Source organism: Lissotriton vulgaris, chromosome 11, assembly GCF_964263255.1.
Source record: "Lissotriton vulgaris chromosome 11, aLisVul1.2, whole genome shotgun sequence".
NCBI classification, from domain to species: Eukaryota; Metazoa; Chordata; class Amphibia; order Caudata; family Salamandridae; genus Lissotriton; species Lissotriton vulgaris.
In genome coordinates, this window is record NC_141699.1 from 700,453,080 (window position 1) to 700,470,080 (window position 17,001).

The following is a 17,001-nucleotide window of genomic DNA, read 5'->3' on the forward strand; positions in this document are numbered from 1 at the left end:
AAACGGAAGTGGAATAAGTGGGGTACCCCCTCTTTTCTGGTGCCCAGGCAACATTCCACACACCCAACAATTAGAAGTATTGGTCATATTACGCGTGTGGTGAAGAATCTGAATGAAGCTGTTATTCAAATATGTTTGGCGATGGCGCTCTTCATGGAATGGCAATGTAAAATGAAAATGTTCAGACGGTGCCGGGGTAGTCGGCAGCAAATGTTCACGTACAGGCACCACAAGTTCGACTACCCAGGCTATAACAGCTATCACCACAATAGTCAAAACAAAGAGAAAGGCACCCAATATTTTCTTATCACGAGATGCCGTTAATGCCATAGTTCAAGAAAGTTAGTGCAAAGTCACAGGTGGCACAAATCGTTCACAAATTGTCCCAGATACACGCACGTGTATACCTAACAAAAAAGAAAAATGCGGTGCTGAACTCCGAGGTAGCCGTTGTTTTCTTCTCCGGGCCAAGACGGGTGTCGCTACTCTGGCAGAACTGATCCCCCCCCCTTGGAATTCCCGGTTTCCGTTTCACAAACCTGGAGCGGTAACCAACCAGTCATTTAAAAAGGACACAAAATCTTCTTCTCGTGAGCGTAGGTTGTAGCGCTCTCTCCCAATCGTAGTTTGGTCCGGGAAGGCTCCCTCCACTTCGGCCGACGTCACAGCTGGGCTCTTTTCTTTCTCCAAAATCTCCTTGTAATCAGTCAACACAGCAGGAGTCACCAGATCCGGAGAGACAGGGCGACAATGTGTCGAATGCACCCACCGCTTCCTGTTTGTTACTCGTACTGCGGTGCGGGTCGCCAGGAGGACCTGCTCAGGACCCTTCCACCTGGGCTCCAAACTGCTTGCTCTCTCAAACGAGCGGACCATCACGTGGTCACCAGGACGAAGATCATGGCCTTCTCCAGTAGAGTTGTCAGGGAGCGCTTCTCGAACCTGTTGATGAATAGAGAGCAAATCATTTGTTAATCGTGCCAAATAATCATTCATCATAACACAAGGCACATCATGTATTAATCGCGGCTTGGGCACCCCCCAAATGTTCATAGGGCGGCCAAACACCACCTCATAGGGCGTAAGGCCGGTTCGTGAGTGGGGTACTGATCTAAGAGATAGTAGTGCCAGCGGCAACGCATCTGGCCACTTCAATGATGTAGACGCCACAATTTTGGCCAGCTTAAGCTTCAACGTGGCATTATACCGCTCGACCAAACCTGCTGACTGAGGGTGGAATACAGCGTGGAATTTTTGCTGAATCCCTAACCCCTTTAGCACATATTCCACAATCTTTCCAACGAAATGGGGCCCATTATCGCTCCACAAAAATTTACAAACTCCAAAGCGAGGAAAAAATTCCTTAAGCAACACCTTAGCTGTTGTCAAAGCTGTATTGTCTTTCGTGGGGTAGGCCTCAACCCATTTGCTAAAAGCACACACCACCACTAAGACGTACTTCAGGTGGTTGCATCGCTCAAGCTGGATGTAGTCCATTTGAAGCACTTCGAATGGTGCTGAAGGTGGAACGAAACCTCCTTTCGGAGTATGGGTCCCCTTTCCAGGATTGTGTTGCAAACACACCAGGCAGGTCTGCACTACTCTCGTTGCAGTATTAGCAATCTCGGGATGTTCCCAAACTCGTGTTAAAAGCCGAGTGATTGCAAGAGCTCCGACATGAGCCAGTCCATGTGTCATCTGGACCATCGCCTGTAAGTAAGCCGCAGGCAATTTCCACTTCTCCATGTCTTTGCTTCTCCAACACCCCTCGTCATCTAGTACCCCATCTGCTGCCCAAGCCGCAACTTCAGATTCTGTGGCTGATTTTTGGATATCCCGTATCTCTGCTCTAGCATCACTCCATCGCTCAGCCTGTGATTGTACCACGTACATGGGGGAGCTAGTTCGGGACATAGCCGTTTGCCTTGCTATACGGTCTGCAGAGGCATTTCCTTGACCCACTCTATCCGTAATCTTTTTATGGGCACTGCACTTTACTATCGCTACTTTCTTAGGGCCAAGCAACGCATTTAGGAGATCACGCACTAGCTCTCCGTGCATGATGTGCTCTCCGTGTGATGTCAGAAACCCCCGTTCTCTCCAAAGAAGCCCGAAGTCGTGGGCCACTCCAAAGGCATACCGGCTGTCCGTGTATATGTTCACACATAATCCGGCACTCAATTCACAGGCTCTTGTTAAGGCTATCAGCTCTGCTGCCTGAGCTGATTTTTGTGGTATCCTAGCTGTTTCTACCACTGTCTTAAGTGTCGTGATCGCATATGCTGCGGAAGTCGTGCCATCTGGCAGCCTTAGGCACGATCCATCAACCCACAGTTCCCCATCCACATCTGGAAGTGGCACATCCTGCAAGTCAACACGACCCTTTGTCTGTTCCTCGGTCAGGAAAACAGTCATGATGTTTTTCTTCCTGACCCTCCTCGGCCGGATAGGGCAATAAAGTGGCAGGGTTCAAAGTAGCGCATCTTTTCAATGTAATATGTGGCGCCAAGAGTGTCAGCTCGTATCCTGTTAGCCGTGCACTCGTGAGATATTGGGTCTTGGTTTGGTTTAATAGGGCGTCTACTGCGTGAGGAACTAATACCAACAATTTGTGTGATAACACTATTCCCTCACTCTGTCGTATGGCTACTGCAGTTGCTGCTACCGCTCGAAAACACCCTGGCAACCCTCGTGCTACAGGGTCCAAAATTGCAGAGAAATATGCACATGGTCTCTGCTTATCCCCGTGTAATGGCACTAACACTGACAACGCGCACCCATCATTCTCGTGCACGTACAATGTGAAAAGTTTCGTATAGTCTGGTGTACCTAACACGGGTGCGGAGCAAAGGGCCTGCCTCAACTGCTCAAAAGCTTTCTGACATTCATCTGTCCACTCAAGAGGCATTGGTGTGGCTTTGGACAGTAATGCTAGCAATGGTTTTATGATATGCGAAAAACCCATGATCCATTGCCTACAAAAAGATGTCAACCCTATAAAAGCACGTACATCTCTCTGGGTGCGGGGGACTGGTGTGTCTAAAATTGCTTGAATACGATCAGATGTTAATGCACGCCCCTCCTTAGACAACAGATGACCAAGGTATGTCACCTGGGGTCTACAGTATTGGAGCTTCTTCTTCGAAACCTTGTGATTGTTTTGCGCCAAAAAGGAAAGCAACGCAAGTGTACTCTGTTCACATTGTGCATAGGAGTCAGCGGCAAGCAGAAGGTCATCCACATACTTGGATGAGCGCTACGCCGGACTGCAATTTAAACGAATCTAGCTGCCTTTTCAAAGCCTGGCTGTAGATGCTAGGACTTTCAGTATATGCTTGGGGAACACGGCAAAATCTATACGATTTATTATTGAGCGTAAAACCAAACAGATATCTGCTATCAGGATGAACAGGGATGGAAAAGAACGCATTCTTTAAGTCAATAACGCTAAAAGTGGTGGCTGTCGGTGGAACTAAGGTAAGCAAAGTCGTAATATCAGACACCACCGGATATTGGGGAATGACAATTTTATTAATCTCACGCAAATCGATAATAAATCGATAGATCTTGCCATCAGTGTCTGTCTTAAGAATCGGTAGAATAGGGCTGTTACAAACATTATAAGGGACCTCCTCCACCACCCCCGCAGAAATCAAATCCTGAACAATATGACTCAGTGCAATTTCACCTTCTCTCGAAATCTTATACTGTGGCACTCGTGGTAGAGGAGCCCCCTCTTTAACAGTAATGTGTATTGGTGGAATGCGCATCTCTCCCACATCCGTATCTGAGGTCGCCCACAACGTGTGCGGCAGGGAGGCCAAAGCGGGGATGTCTAAAATGGCATAAAATCTGTCAGGGTCAGGGCAATCATCAGGGTCAGGGTAATTGTCGTTCAGAATAACCCGCACTCCCTCTGGAGCGCAGCGTATTGTCGCTCGAAAATATTTAAGCAAATCAATCCCCAGGATATTGTCTGGGGTATGGGGTGATAACAAAAATTGCCCAAAGCTAAAATATTTGTCAATGCATAGTGCAAGGGGCTTGGACAATGGGCTGGGGGAGGGTGTGCCATCAAACCCTACACACGTAATCATTTCGCCAGACGGGAGCCCTCGGAACCAAGTTTTTCGACAGAGCGCTACGAGTAGCTCCTGTGTCGACTAGAAATTGATCAGTAGAACCCAAAATACCCGCTGTTACATATGGACCTTGCTGATCTACCGGCACTTCAACTGATTCCTTACCCCATCCTACGCAATCCTATGCATGCACATAATCCTGGTGCTCCACATTCGCTCCTTCCAAAATCTGATATTGATTCCGTCTGTCAAACGTATTTCGTTCGTCCTGGCCACGGCCCCTCTCCTCAATCTGTCTACGATCACCTCCGCTACCCCTCGCTCCAGTATAACCTCCTCTCGACCTTCCACTTCCTCGACCACGCTGACTACGCTGTTCACGAAGTACCGGACAATCTTCGGCCCAATGCCCAAACTCCTTACAATAAGCACACTGATCCTCCGCAATGTCCGTACGACCATACGACGCGTTTCCTCCACCCCGTCTACCTCTCTCATTCCCTCTACCCTGTGTTCCCCGAACCTGCGCCAACATCACCTTCGTCTTCAATTCCTTCGCCTTTTTCTCTACACTTTCTTTAGCCTCCACTTCCTGCCGCTCATAATACTGAGCCATAGTCAATAAAGACGCAGGGGTCGCCGTGGCCCAGGAACTTTCACTCGACTTCAATCGCTTTGCAATCTCTGGAAGGAGATTAGCTACATACTTATCTACAAACAAATGCCGACCCGTATCATCTGTTAAAGATTGACCACTGTAATCATGAAAAGCTTCCTCGAAGCGTGTAAAGAAATCTGAAACCGTTTCATCGGGTTTCTGCTTGCACGATGTTAGCATAGTCCAATCAATCTTTTTGGAGGGAACAAGCGTTTTTAATTTATTCAAGATAGCTGCCGGCAGATCTAGAATCAACTGGCAAGGCTTACAGGCTGGTTCTCTGTCTAAATCCGCGGCATTTATTTCCTTCCACGTCCCCCCCAGTACCGTTTCATCATTATTTTTACGAATCTGCCTCCACATATCGGGTGGTAATATCAGCCCAAAAAACAAGTCTATATCCACTAGAGTCATCACACAAGACGATATAGCCCCCTCTACTCCCTCGTAAAATGCCGCCGGGTTCTTCCGAAGATCAGGTAAAGAATTTTTCAATGCCATGACATCTGCTCTATTCCATGGCGTATATACCCAATTATACACAAAATACCCTTTCGCATCCTTGGACAATTTATCATCATCCGTACCTTCCCCTTTTGGCGGAACATACAAAGGTGCGGCTTCCCGCATAGGCATAACATGCAACGCAGAACTCTTATCTGAACCACGGAGAGAACACTCCTTAGCCCGCCCATTATTCTCCGATTCGGACTCCTTTTGCCTCCGCTTCCGTTCCTCCCGCAATTGGGTTGTCTCATCCCGCAGCTTGATCAATTGCTTGAACAGGTCGTCAACATCTGAAAGATCAAAATCACCTTTAGCTAAATTCTCACGATGCACCGACAACACTTTAGGCTCTAACGTATCAGAAAGATCACGATATGCAGTTACAACTTCATCCGCCAGACTGGACAGGAAATACATTAATTCAAGATCCGACCACCCTTTCTTTTCTGTTAACAACTGCTCCTGAGTAACACAATGCTTATTCACTTTACGGGCCCAACTACGTAAATGAGCGGACCTCTCCGCAGTAAACCTGAGAGCCGATACCCCCTTCTTGCTCAACGAATCCCGTCCATCACCCTCGGGATCTGCAGCCGGAGCCGTCGGCGGAACGTACGGAGGCGGTGACCGATCTAACAAAGAAAAATCATCAATTTCATTATTAAGGACAGGATAGAGTGGTCGACGAATAGGAAATTGACCAGTCGTTTGCAAGTTACGTTCCCGTTCCTCCCTTTCTTTCTTCTCCTGAGCCTCCTTTTCCTCAAGCTGTAAAGCCTTATCCCGAGCAGCCTTGCGCTGCTCTTTGTCCGCCAAGGCAACCTCACGCTTCATTCGCTCACGCGCCGCTTTCTCCCACATTCGCACACAGTCAAACATGTTTTGTCTAGACCTACGTTGAAACATACATTGCTCTATAAATTGTATCTTACTCAAATCATACGACCCGTGTAGAGGCCATTGCAATTCAGAATCGGCCTTGGTGTATTTATGCCATAATTTACTGTACATAATAGGGGGAAGGCCAAACTTTATATACATGTCCCTATTTGGAGTTCCCTCTGGGGGAGCCGGCTGTGATTCCGCTAACCTAATTGAGGTACCCTCACCAAAACAACACATTCCTCGGAGTGTGCTGAAAACAGGCATGTTCAAAAAGTATCACGAAAGCGTGACACCAGACAAAATGGCACTTACAGTTCTCCACACGATTGTGCCGCTCAAGGGAAAAAAAACAAAGTTAGAGAAACATCTCTACATGCCTGCCTATGTGAAGTGCACTACACATATAAGTTCAAAGATCACAAATTCACAATGTTAGCTAACTCAAATCAAAGATCGTAGGACTTCGGCAAGCGTCCGAGGACTACCTTACCGATCACAAAGCACAGATTTTCAGTAAGCGTCCGAAGACTACCTTACCGAACACAAAGCTTACCCAAATTCCCAAATGTCCAGATTCCAACTGCCAAGGTCTTGTAAGCCAAATCAGCCAAACGGCACTCTCTCGGCGATGCAGACACTTCGGAAACTCAGTCGGAGACCGGCGCCACCTGGAAGGTCAGATCGGAAGGAAAGGAAAAAACACCGTGGCAGCCAAGACTCGGGTCACTCGTGGCAGCGCGCGTCCATGGCGAGTTTCCAAGCCTTCGTCACGACCTCTCCTTCGGGCATCCGAGTCGCCGATGAGTCCCTTCGTGGTCGCCAATTGTAGTAATTCAGGGTTCTCAAGGCCTACACGCTCCAAAGATAACCCACTCACATTCAAGAACTGTTGGCACGGAAGCTGTAAAAGGCAAAGAACAAGTTTATTAAGACCCCATGGGGTGGTGGTACACTCAAACAGCACCCTTCGGTAATGCTAGAGGTATCACACCGAACACCGGTGTGACCCCGTTTATATACAGTTTTGGGGCAATAAAAGATAGGCGGCACAAGTTAGGACACATTTAAGGCCATATATGGTCATGTTTTGGAATACTGCCAGCTCATTGGAGGGGGCACAACTCCGCTGGTCAGTTTGATGCACATTCCAGAAGGTTTACGGGTCAGTGGGAACTGCGCATGTGCGGCTTGACCAGTACTAAAAATAGCTTGTTGCTGGGCAGAAAGGAGTGGTCAGCGGAACGGACAACGGACTAAAGGGCACGTCGGCCACGAGGCCGCTCATGATCTAAGATGGCCGCTGCAACATTCAAAATGGCGTTTTCATATATAGCCAAGTTAAGGAGGACAACGTGTAGGTTCAGCTAATCGCTAACGCGGCCGGGCCAATTACAACAGAGCCTGACTCCAGGAGTGAGCCTGGACCTGCTTGTGGATTGACTGTCTGGTTTGAGGGTGACAGGAGCTGGAGTGCCCCAGGAGGTTGTCTGAGTCAGCCAGTGGATGAAAGGCTGCATCTGCTGCCAAGGAAGTGGGAGGAGATAGCACCTGGGAGTGACTAGGGCTGTGCCTGCCTGACCACAATGCTGACTCCACCTCCCGCTGGGCGACTGTCACCTCTGTCCCTGATACTGAAAGAAAGAAGGAAGCCAGGAATTCCCCAGTGCTCCAGTAACACCCAGAACTGGTTTAGACCGGGCTCAGGGCCCACTTGCACAAAGACTTCAAAGAACTTCAAAGACTTTTAGGGGTATAAGAGAAGGACCCCTGACAACAGAAAATCAGATTCTACAATCAAGAGGAACCTCTGCTGGAAGAAGGACTGCTGGAGAACTGAAGGAAGATTGCCTTGCTGTGTGCTCTAAGGGCTGACCTGTTCTGCTGACCAACTGAAGCTGAGGAGAAGAGGGACTTTGCTGTGTCCCTGCTTGCTTGAAACTACAGAGACTTTGCTGTGTGCTGTGTCTTTTAACTGAATCTCCAAGGGCCTGAGAAGAGCTGGCCTCCTGTCCTGGAACCCAGGGTCAAAAAGGTTCCATTTAAACTGAAAACGCTGTGAAGATCGTGCTGCAGATTGTTTGGGTGCGTGAGTTTTAACTGCAGGCCTGGGACTGAGATCGGTGTGCTCATCGGCACGCATTCCACGAGGCTCGGGAGATCGAGGTGTCTCCCCTGTGAATTTTGCTCCGAGAATGTCGACGATCGTGAGGGAGGTCTGTTTGTGACCTCCACCCCCAGAAACCTATTGCCGCCAAGTTCCGACCCTGTCCAAGGCCTGGGAGCACCCCCCGCAGTCTGCCGTACCCTACCGGTACCACCGAAGCAGAGAACGAACCCGCTGCTCCCTGATTGGAGGAGAGAGCCAAGCCCCCTCACTAACGCCGCGACGGGATTGGCCTGTGCGCCGTAGCGTCACCGCTGAGGCCGCGTTGTGATTGGTCGCCGGCGTGAGCATCATCGAGGGCCTGCCCCGGGAGCCGCACTGCCATTGGCTGACTCCCGGGTGACTGAAGAGGCCTGCAGAGAACGCCGCAACCTGATTGGCCACGGCATCATCTTTACTGAGGGCCACGATCAGCGAGGAATCGATCGCGAGTCCACGCCGGGACCCGACTTCGCCGAGGGAGCCGCGTGTAAGTGTACAGCCCCTGGCCTGTTGTCCCTGCAAGAGAGTACTGCTCAACCTCCCCGCCGCTCGTTGGATTGTCGAGAGCGGGCGGGAGATCAATCTGGACCGGCCGGGGCTGCCATGAAGACCACACTGATAGCGGGGCTTCGAGGGTGAGCATAACAGCGAGAGGAGCGGGGTATTAACCTGCTAGCGGCAGCGAAGAGCTGATTTGGGGCCGAAACTTCGTGGCATTGTTTACAGTGCTGAATTAAAGAGGCACGAAGAGCTGAGTCGAGTTAAGGCCAAAATATTAGTTTTCATACTGATTACAGAGACTAGAGACTATTCTTATATTTAAGAAATGCCTAATTACGAGTAACCGTCAAGATTAAGTGCAACCTTTTCATCAAGAAGCAACTATTGTGAATTGTTGAATTTTAAATTACTGCAACTAGATAAAGTTATATTTTTATAAATATACTTACCTGTGTGGTCTCAGTTTGTGGTGGATGGGGGATCATTGTTGGCGTTAAATGCATTTATTTTACACATTGCCTTGGGGATAAGCCTGCCTGCTCGAGCCAAGCTACCTAGAGGGTGAGCAGGGGTTATCTACTGTGTGTATTTCCTTCACCTTGACTAGAAGCAAGGGTCCCTACTTGGTCTAAGGTACTTACCTCTGCCAATTAGAGACCCCCAGATCTAACACTTCCTCAACTATAAATGCTGGTCAGTATCTAGCAAAACCGGTGGTGCTTTGCATAGTTCAACATGGCGCATGGGGTGGGGTAGAGGGAAAAGATAACTCTACTTGCATCACATAGACCTAGAAATCCAGGTAGGAGATAAACTGGGGTAGCTTATATTGTTTACATAAAATCAGTGGCTCTGTTCTTTGGTCCTTGTCATTCATGGAATGAGCCTTTAAAGCCCTTAGGCTCTGAAGTGGAAATGTGAAGTGTTGCAGTGGTGGAAGGCCGTTGAAAAAAAAAGTGCATGGTAGTTCAGCGGAGGCTAGCAGTTATTTAGATGTTTAATGCAGGTGACACTTGGATTCTAATGTATGGGAAGCGGAGCAGCATTATTAGAGTTTGGGTTGCATTGAGATTCTGGGTGAAAAAGTTTGCAAGTGTTGGATGTGGTTGTGGACAGAAGCAAGATGAAAAGAGGTAGTGTGGCAATCTGCACGACTAACGACTATCATGAAGGCAAAGTAGCAGTGTAGTATGTAATCGGGGCAATTGCAGAAGTATGTTAGTCTTGCTTGATGAGATATGGTAAAAGTGTTCAGAAAAGTGTTATGTTCAGGAGGTGGAAGCGGGCAGATTTGCCTGTGGGAGGTGATGGAGGCCAGTTCCATTTGGGTGTAAGAAATAGACTTTCAATCTCCTGACTGAGGCAAGGGAGTACTATACCAGGGAAACTGCCAAATGTGGTTGCAGTGGACGAGAAGTAGTAGATATGTTTCTGGTATTCTTCAATTGAACACAAGTAAACAGTGCCTTCCAGTGCGGTTTTTGTATGGCATGGTATTAGCTGGTAATGCCAAATTCTATGCTTTACCAAAGAAGAAATTACAGACCGAAGCTTGGGGAAGATTTGTAATAGTTTAGGAACTGACCCAGGAACATTTTAATAAACTCAAGAGAAATGGGTTTTATCACGTAGAAGACAAACACTCCAACAATTTAACTACTAGCCAAGTCAGTTAATGTTAATTTTCGACTTTACCTTGGGGGTATAATTGGTAAATTTGACCTAAGGGAACATACATTCTGGTGCCTTATGTGAAATTTTGATTGTAAACGAACAGTTCTGCTGCTCACAGCACACCTTTTCCCACCATTCTTCTCTCAACAGCTGAAATTAACACCTGAGTTCTTGCAGCTGATGAAATATAAGGCTATTGCATCCAACAGCAAGATCTACTTCGGCAAGAATATTCCCAACATGTTTGTGGACTCTGGAGGTAGCCAGCAACAGCCTGAAGTGGACCTCGGCGAGGGCTCGAAGCCCCCGAAGGAGTGGCACTGGACCACTGAGGATGTTCTGTAACCAGCCTTTGCAAAGCTACTTATTTCTAACTGAACACAGAAGTGGAGATAACATCACTCCTCTCTTATTTTTTGGTAATTGGGTTTCAAAGGAAAAAAGAAGCAGAAACCCGCCTTTGCTCCTGCACTTTTTTTTATATTCGAAAGCAGGTACAAGCATGAAAAATTAAGGGTTCATCAATGGATGGGGCATAGATTGGTGTTAAACTTATTTGCAGGAATCTGCTCTATCAACCCTGGCACATATGTTTTAGAACTGCATTATCCGTCACGTCCAAGTTCTTTTTTCTGTTCACTACATATTTTCTGTTGCTGAGAGGGGGTTTGAGAGACTAATTGGAATTGACTACATGTGCTAAATTAACACCTTGCCCTCCAGACCAAACTAATAAGAATATACCTGCTTGAATGTCTTGTACATTCTTCTTATTCGAGCTCAAAATCTGAAATTAATCTGTCAAAACTGACCTTACTGTGCAGCAAGATGCACATTAAGGTGCTTCACCATCAAGGTTCACTGCCCTGCTGTGTACACCACAACATTATGGCACAAAATAGGAGTGTCATAGCATAGCAAGATCGACTTGAATAGGCTAACAACTAAACCACATAAGCTCTTGGATGGAGGGGTAGATGCACAGTTCATCTGTTGTAGCTTACACCCCAGTTTAGCTTCTGCCGTTCAACATCAGCATAAAGATAAATGGCTCACTGGAGGCTAACTTTTTAACTTATTTCTTAGCCTGCTTAGGTGGCATCTTCATTTGTCTTGTTCCCATTGCGGTGGAAATTGGAAATTATAAAATCTTTTTCCATACCACCAACAGAAATGGTCATGGGCCTGGATGAAAGCTAGCTAGCTAGCAGATAGCATCTCTTTATTTGGGAGGCATGCTTTTAAGAATAATTGGTTTGACCATTTTGGGTCGCTGCAGAGTGAACGATCCATACATAGAATGCAAGTTGACAGACATCCTAAATGTAAGCAGAAAATATCCAAGAATACATTAAAAATTAAAGATTGCATGCTCCCCAGCTGAAGAGGATTTTTGTACATTTACTTTTGAAGGCATGGCGATCTGCACTGAACATTGATCAGCACAAATGTGTGATCAAATCTTAAGCCTGAGGCAGCCAAGAGGCCAACCCTATGAATGTCAGATTTGTATTTACACTTAAATATGTAACTTGCGCCCTGAACTTGAGGGATAGCCTCTCCAAACAATAGCATTTCTAAATGTTTTATACAATTCACAAAAAATATGAATTCATGCAGTAGATTCATACGCGTCTCTTTATACAGGGGCGCTTTGTGCCCATTATGGGCTATTCCGAGGGCATAGACACTATGCTTTGGGAAACTAGATATTTCAAATTTTTGGTTAACTAAAATAATCAACTCAGCAGCGGGACACTTTTCTTGAAAGGAGTAACGTGATTTTTAGTAAACAAACATTGTGATAAGCAAACCAAGTAGTAACAGAGAGGTAGACATTTGATGCAAGGGAAATTTTCTTGCACACCTTAAATGCACTAAACTTTTTTTCATATATTTTTCCCAAAATTAACGCTGCATTTTTTAATGAGTATCAGCAGCTATTCACAGGGTCTTGTAAATTTCCCTACTAGGCTTACATATACTGTAGCTGCTACAGATCAGTGGACATTCAACCTCTAAAATGTTACCAATTTAGGAAGCCATCTGTCTTTTTTAATGCAGAAATGAAAAAAGGACAGAATTCCTGATAAATTTAGGCAAATGGCGATCTTTGAATGAAAATAACACAAGGTCAGCAAGTGTACCCCATTCAAAAAAAAGCACCGAAGGCCAGAATGGAATGGAGTATTTTTCTCAATTGATATGTCTGTTCCTTGTTTCTGTGTCCTGGTACCACGACGAGGAGTTAGGTTTTAGTTCGTCTTGAATATTAAACAATCAATTTGTAGAAGGGAAGCAAAAAGATTTTGGGAAGAAAATTAGCAAATGGCTACTTGCCGTGGCAGTGTTTCTGTACAATATGTATACCTTTGTCACAGAATCTCCTAAGTTTTTTAAAATATTTCTTCACATTATTTTAAGAATTTCTGAATTCTGGTAATTATCAACATTACTGATTATGTTGTCGAATGACTAAACCTTTTTTCTTTAGCTGCTTCCATTAGCTGCTGCTCGTCATGAAATGTGCACCAAAAAGCACTGAGAGTCTCAGATGACGTTCTATAGTCTGGGGAAAAAAATATGTGAATTTTTGCATGCTACTTTTTCTACACTAAAACTTTTTAATATGATCATGGTGCAAGCCAACCAAAGTGTATTGCACTGGCTTCTTTCTTATACAATGTTTTTTTCATGTTTAAAGAATTAATGATAAATCTGTGGATTTTTACTTGAAACTTCTATCAGAAATGTTTTCCGGTGATATGCTTTTCAAATCGGGGCTCATAAATTATTTGTGAAGGAGTGTGGAGAAGAAATTGTGCATCTATATTTTCTGACTGTTGAAATAAAACCACATTTCCATTATCTCTGTACCTTTAACTTTTTAAAAAGATCTATAGAGAATTAAAACTATAAGTAAAGGTCGTGCTTCTTGGTCATTTAGTACTGTATTTTAGGGAAAAGAATAACAATGCAATGTCTTACATTTTGTTTTCTGTTTATGTATTTGTTTACTAGTGGTGAGTTTGTTACCACTGAATGCTTCAATGTTTGTGTTAAAACGTTACATATTGCCTGTGTCTGGAACGTTTTTAGGTCGAGCCTAGCGGCAGCGCGCATTTGCGCCTCGCACTGCAAGACTGCTGTAGTAGAGTATGGGAGAGAAGCCGCGCCCTCACCTCCCATATTTTTCATTGGCTTGTGTCATTGTCTTTCGTAAATGCTGCTTTTGGATTCCTTAGTAGGCTTGTTAGTCACTCCTTAGTACAGCCTTGTCTTCATTTGTACCCTCCCATGGCAACTGGCCCGTTTACTACATTTGTGACACAGGACCTGTTATTTAGTCTGGAAGCACTATTTACTTTGAGATTCTCTTACTGCAGGCCGGACATGGGCTGCTTCAACTGAAACTGCTTGTTTTTTCTTTTAAGCAGCACGACCGCCTGCTTTCAATCACTTTAACCCAGCATAATCTCGTGTCTGTTTAACCCCCCGAATAAAATGGATTGAGAAATGATTAGCAAATTAAGTCATGTGAATTCCAGGTAGCACATAATCCTGTGCTAATGGGCTGAAGCTGACAACAGCACATCTGTTACATGTCGTCTCTACTAAAGCCACCTGACGGATTGTTTTCAAAAGCCTGTTTTATTAACAACACCAATACCACCACCACCAAAACCACCAATACCATTACCACCACCACCAATACCACCACCACCACTCATACCATCACCACCAATACCACCACCACCAATACCAATACCAACTCCACCTATATCACCGGCACCAATACCACTACCACCAGTACCACCACCAATACCACCATCAATACCAGTACCACCAATACCACCGCCACCAATATCACTGCCACCAATACCACTACCACCAGTACCAATACCACCACCAATACCACCATACCACCACCAATACCAGTACCACCAATACCAGCACCAATACCGCCACCACCAATACCACCACCTATACCACCACCAATACCACCACCAATACCAATATCGCCACCACCAATACCGCTTCACCAATGCCGCCACCACCAATGCCGCCACCACCAATGCCGCCACCACCAATGCCCCCACCACCAATGCCCCCACCACCAATACCACCACCACCAATACCACCATCAAAGCGCCGCTCACTAGTGATAGCAGAGGCACTATACAAAGCCGGAGCTACAGCAGAGACCATCCCTCTCTCCATGGCTGCCATAGAGCACAGCCCGTCCTGCACCAGGAGGTGATGCCAAGGCCCTACTACATAGCGTTTTTTATTAGGCAAAAGATAGCAATGAGATTACGCAATGCCACACGGCACACTCAAATCACGGCGAGGGCAGGAAATAGCCTCCCCCTCTCACGCTCTTCCTTCTGAGCCACGACAGTGTAATCACAGAGTGAAAAGGTGTTGGAGCACTTTGTTCGTGTTTATAGCTTGGATCATATGTAACTCTCACTTCACACTTTGCGTCTGTGTAATTTACAACACTTACACATCTTCTTCACTGCACTATTTATCACTACTTTGAAGACGTCGCAGGCCGGTCTCTTACTCTGATATGTACAATCTAACAAGCGGTCGAGAAGGCCCTTTATTGCAATAGGTCTTGCTTCTGCGAGAGTTTAAGCTGTTAGTATTGTAAATGGCAATGCCTTTTATTTCGGTTTTAAAACCCAAAACATAAATAAAAGGCATTGTCATTTACAATGCCTATAGCTAGAAATCATGTGAATGCGAGACCTATTGCATTGCAAATGCTTGTGTAAGGTTCTTCTGAGACTTCCTCGAGAGCTTTGTATGTCATCTTAGCAATCTGAAAGGAATTGTTTTTAATATTGAAAATGTCTTGTTCAAGCGATGGGCTTCTTGACTGTGTCAACCAAGCATGTATGTATTGGGAGCTTTCCAACATGCCAAACTTTGCAGTTTATATGCTTTATCAAGCACTTTCTGCATTACGAATGATGGGAACAGAAAACAAATATTGTCAGAGCCAAAACATTTCAACAGTAGAACTGTTGACCTTTCTATTGATTTTTTTTGTTCATTAGGTAGCTGGCAAGGATGCACGTGCAACCAAGGCGGCTATCTTTGAAAGTTTTGTTTTTTTCCTTCAGCCAGATTTAGATTTGTTTTTTTTGCAAACACCTAAAAGAACACAAATAAAATACAGTTGAAACACATACAAATTATGTGTGTATGTACTTCAACCTTAACCCAAACTGTTCCACATCTCACCATGAAATCGACACCCATGATATGTCCCATATATCTTCTGCCCTGTTAATTCTCCCAACTTAAAGAGTATGTTATGACACGGCATAATGTACAAATTAAATCACCAAAGCACGCTTTCCAGTTCAGGGCGGGCCGTTCTTGGGATCAATCAACATAGTAAGCCTTACAGCCCATTATGCGAAATCCTCTGGTAAATGATGATCCTGCCTCTTACTCCTCATGTGCTGCTCATCTACCACCACACAGGCAAGCACATCCTTGTTCTACACCACGTGTTTGAAGGATCTGTCAAAAGCCCAATTAATGGCTATCCTACTTTTAGCAAGTGCAGTGCCAAGATCTGGCATGCATGTCCTCTTTAAGGAGCGTGTGGTGAGAAAGACACCCAACAAGCATTGTTTCACTGAGCAATCATTCATTGTAGACTTTCAGCCACTGAGTCTAAGAATGTGACCACCCGGAAGCAGCCCCAAATCATGAGAAGAAAGCCAGCCCAATGAAGGCCACACCTAGGGCATACCGAAAACCTTCCTGGGTAACCTAGCCAGTTTGTTCAGGGTGAGATAAGCGATGTGGAGAAAACTAAATTGGACACGTTTGAAATGGGTATTAGTGGAAATGGTCTTCACCTGAGCGCATACCTTCTCCCAGTCCACATCTGATAGGTGCTCCATGCAAAAACACGACTACCAGTTAGTAGCAACTGCGGTAATCTCTCCTATCCAACGTTGGAGCAACATACAAATTAGTAACCAATTTGCTGCACCCTGCAAGAGATAACAAAGCCATTGCTGCAGTTTTCGGTTCCTCAGGGAGAGTGTCCTGTTTGCCTAGCTGTCTGTGCTGTACATGAATGTTGAAAAACATGCTGGGTCTGAAGTCAAAAGCAGATTGTGCCTGATCATATGTAAAGAATTCTGAATTAATATATAAATCTCCCACTGCCTCACGTCCCCCATAACTCTATTGCTGGACAGATAGTGTAGTGCTAATCTTTTTAAAGGCTTTCAGCACCCAAAGCGGTATATCAGGGTCATAGAGTGGTCTTTTCAAAACCCTTGCAGCATCCATCCCACACCACTGCGACCTGTTCTACAATGTAAGGAAGAGTAAGTCTCAGGCAGTCCCAGCATAAATTCCTCTCTTAATGAGTGAAGAGTGTGGGAGCCAACCAACAGCCTCTTTTCAGGCATCCTGCAGATCAAACCATTGGATCCCATGCTGTAACGGCTCTGCTGCATAGTATAAGAACAGGTCAGGAAGACCCAACCAACCTTTTGTCCAGGAGCTTT

At 45.7% G+C, this 17,001-nt stretch overlaps 1 protein-coding gene across 1 annotated transcript in view; it reads left to right on the forward strand.

Moving 5' to 3' along the window:
- LOC147683344 (erlin-2-B-like) overlaps positions 1-13,377 on the forward strand; it is a 332,794-nt gene extending 319,417 nt beyond the window's left edge. Inside the window, exon 12 of the mRNA XM_086943779.1 lies at positions 10,604-13,377. Within this exon, the coding sequence (XP_086799905.1) occupies positions 10,604-10,798 (195 nt within the window). The 3' untranslated portion in view covers positions 10,799-13,377. The remainder of the gene's footprint in view (positions 1-10,603) is intronic.
- The last annotated feature ends 3,624 nt before the right edge of the window (positions 13,378-17,001 follow it).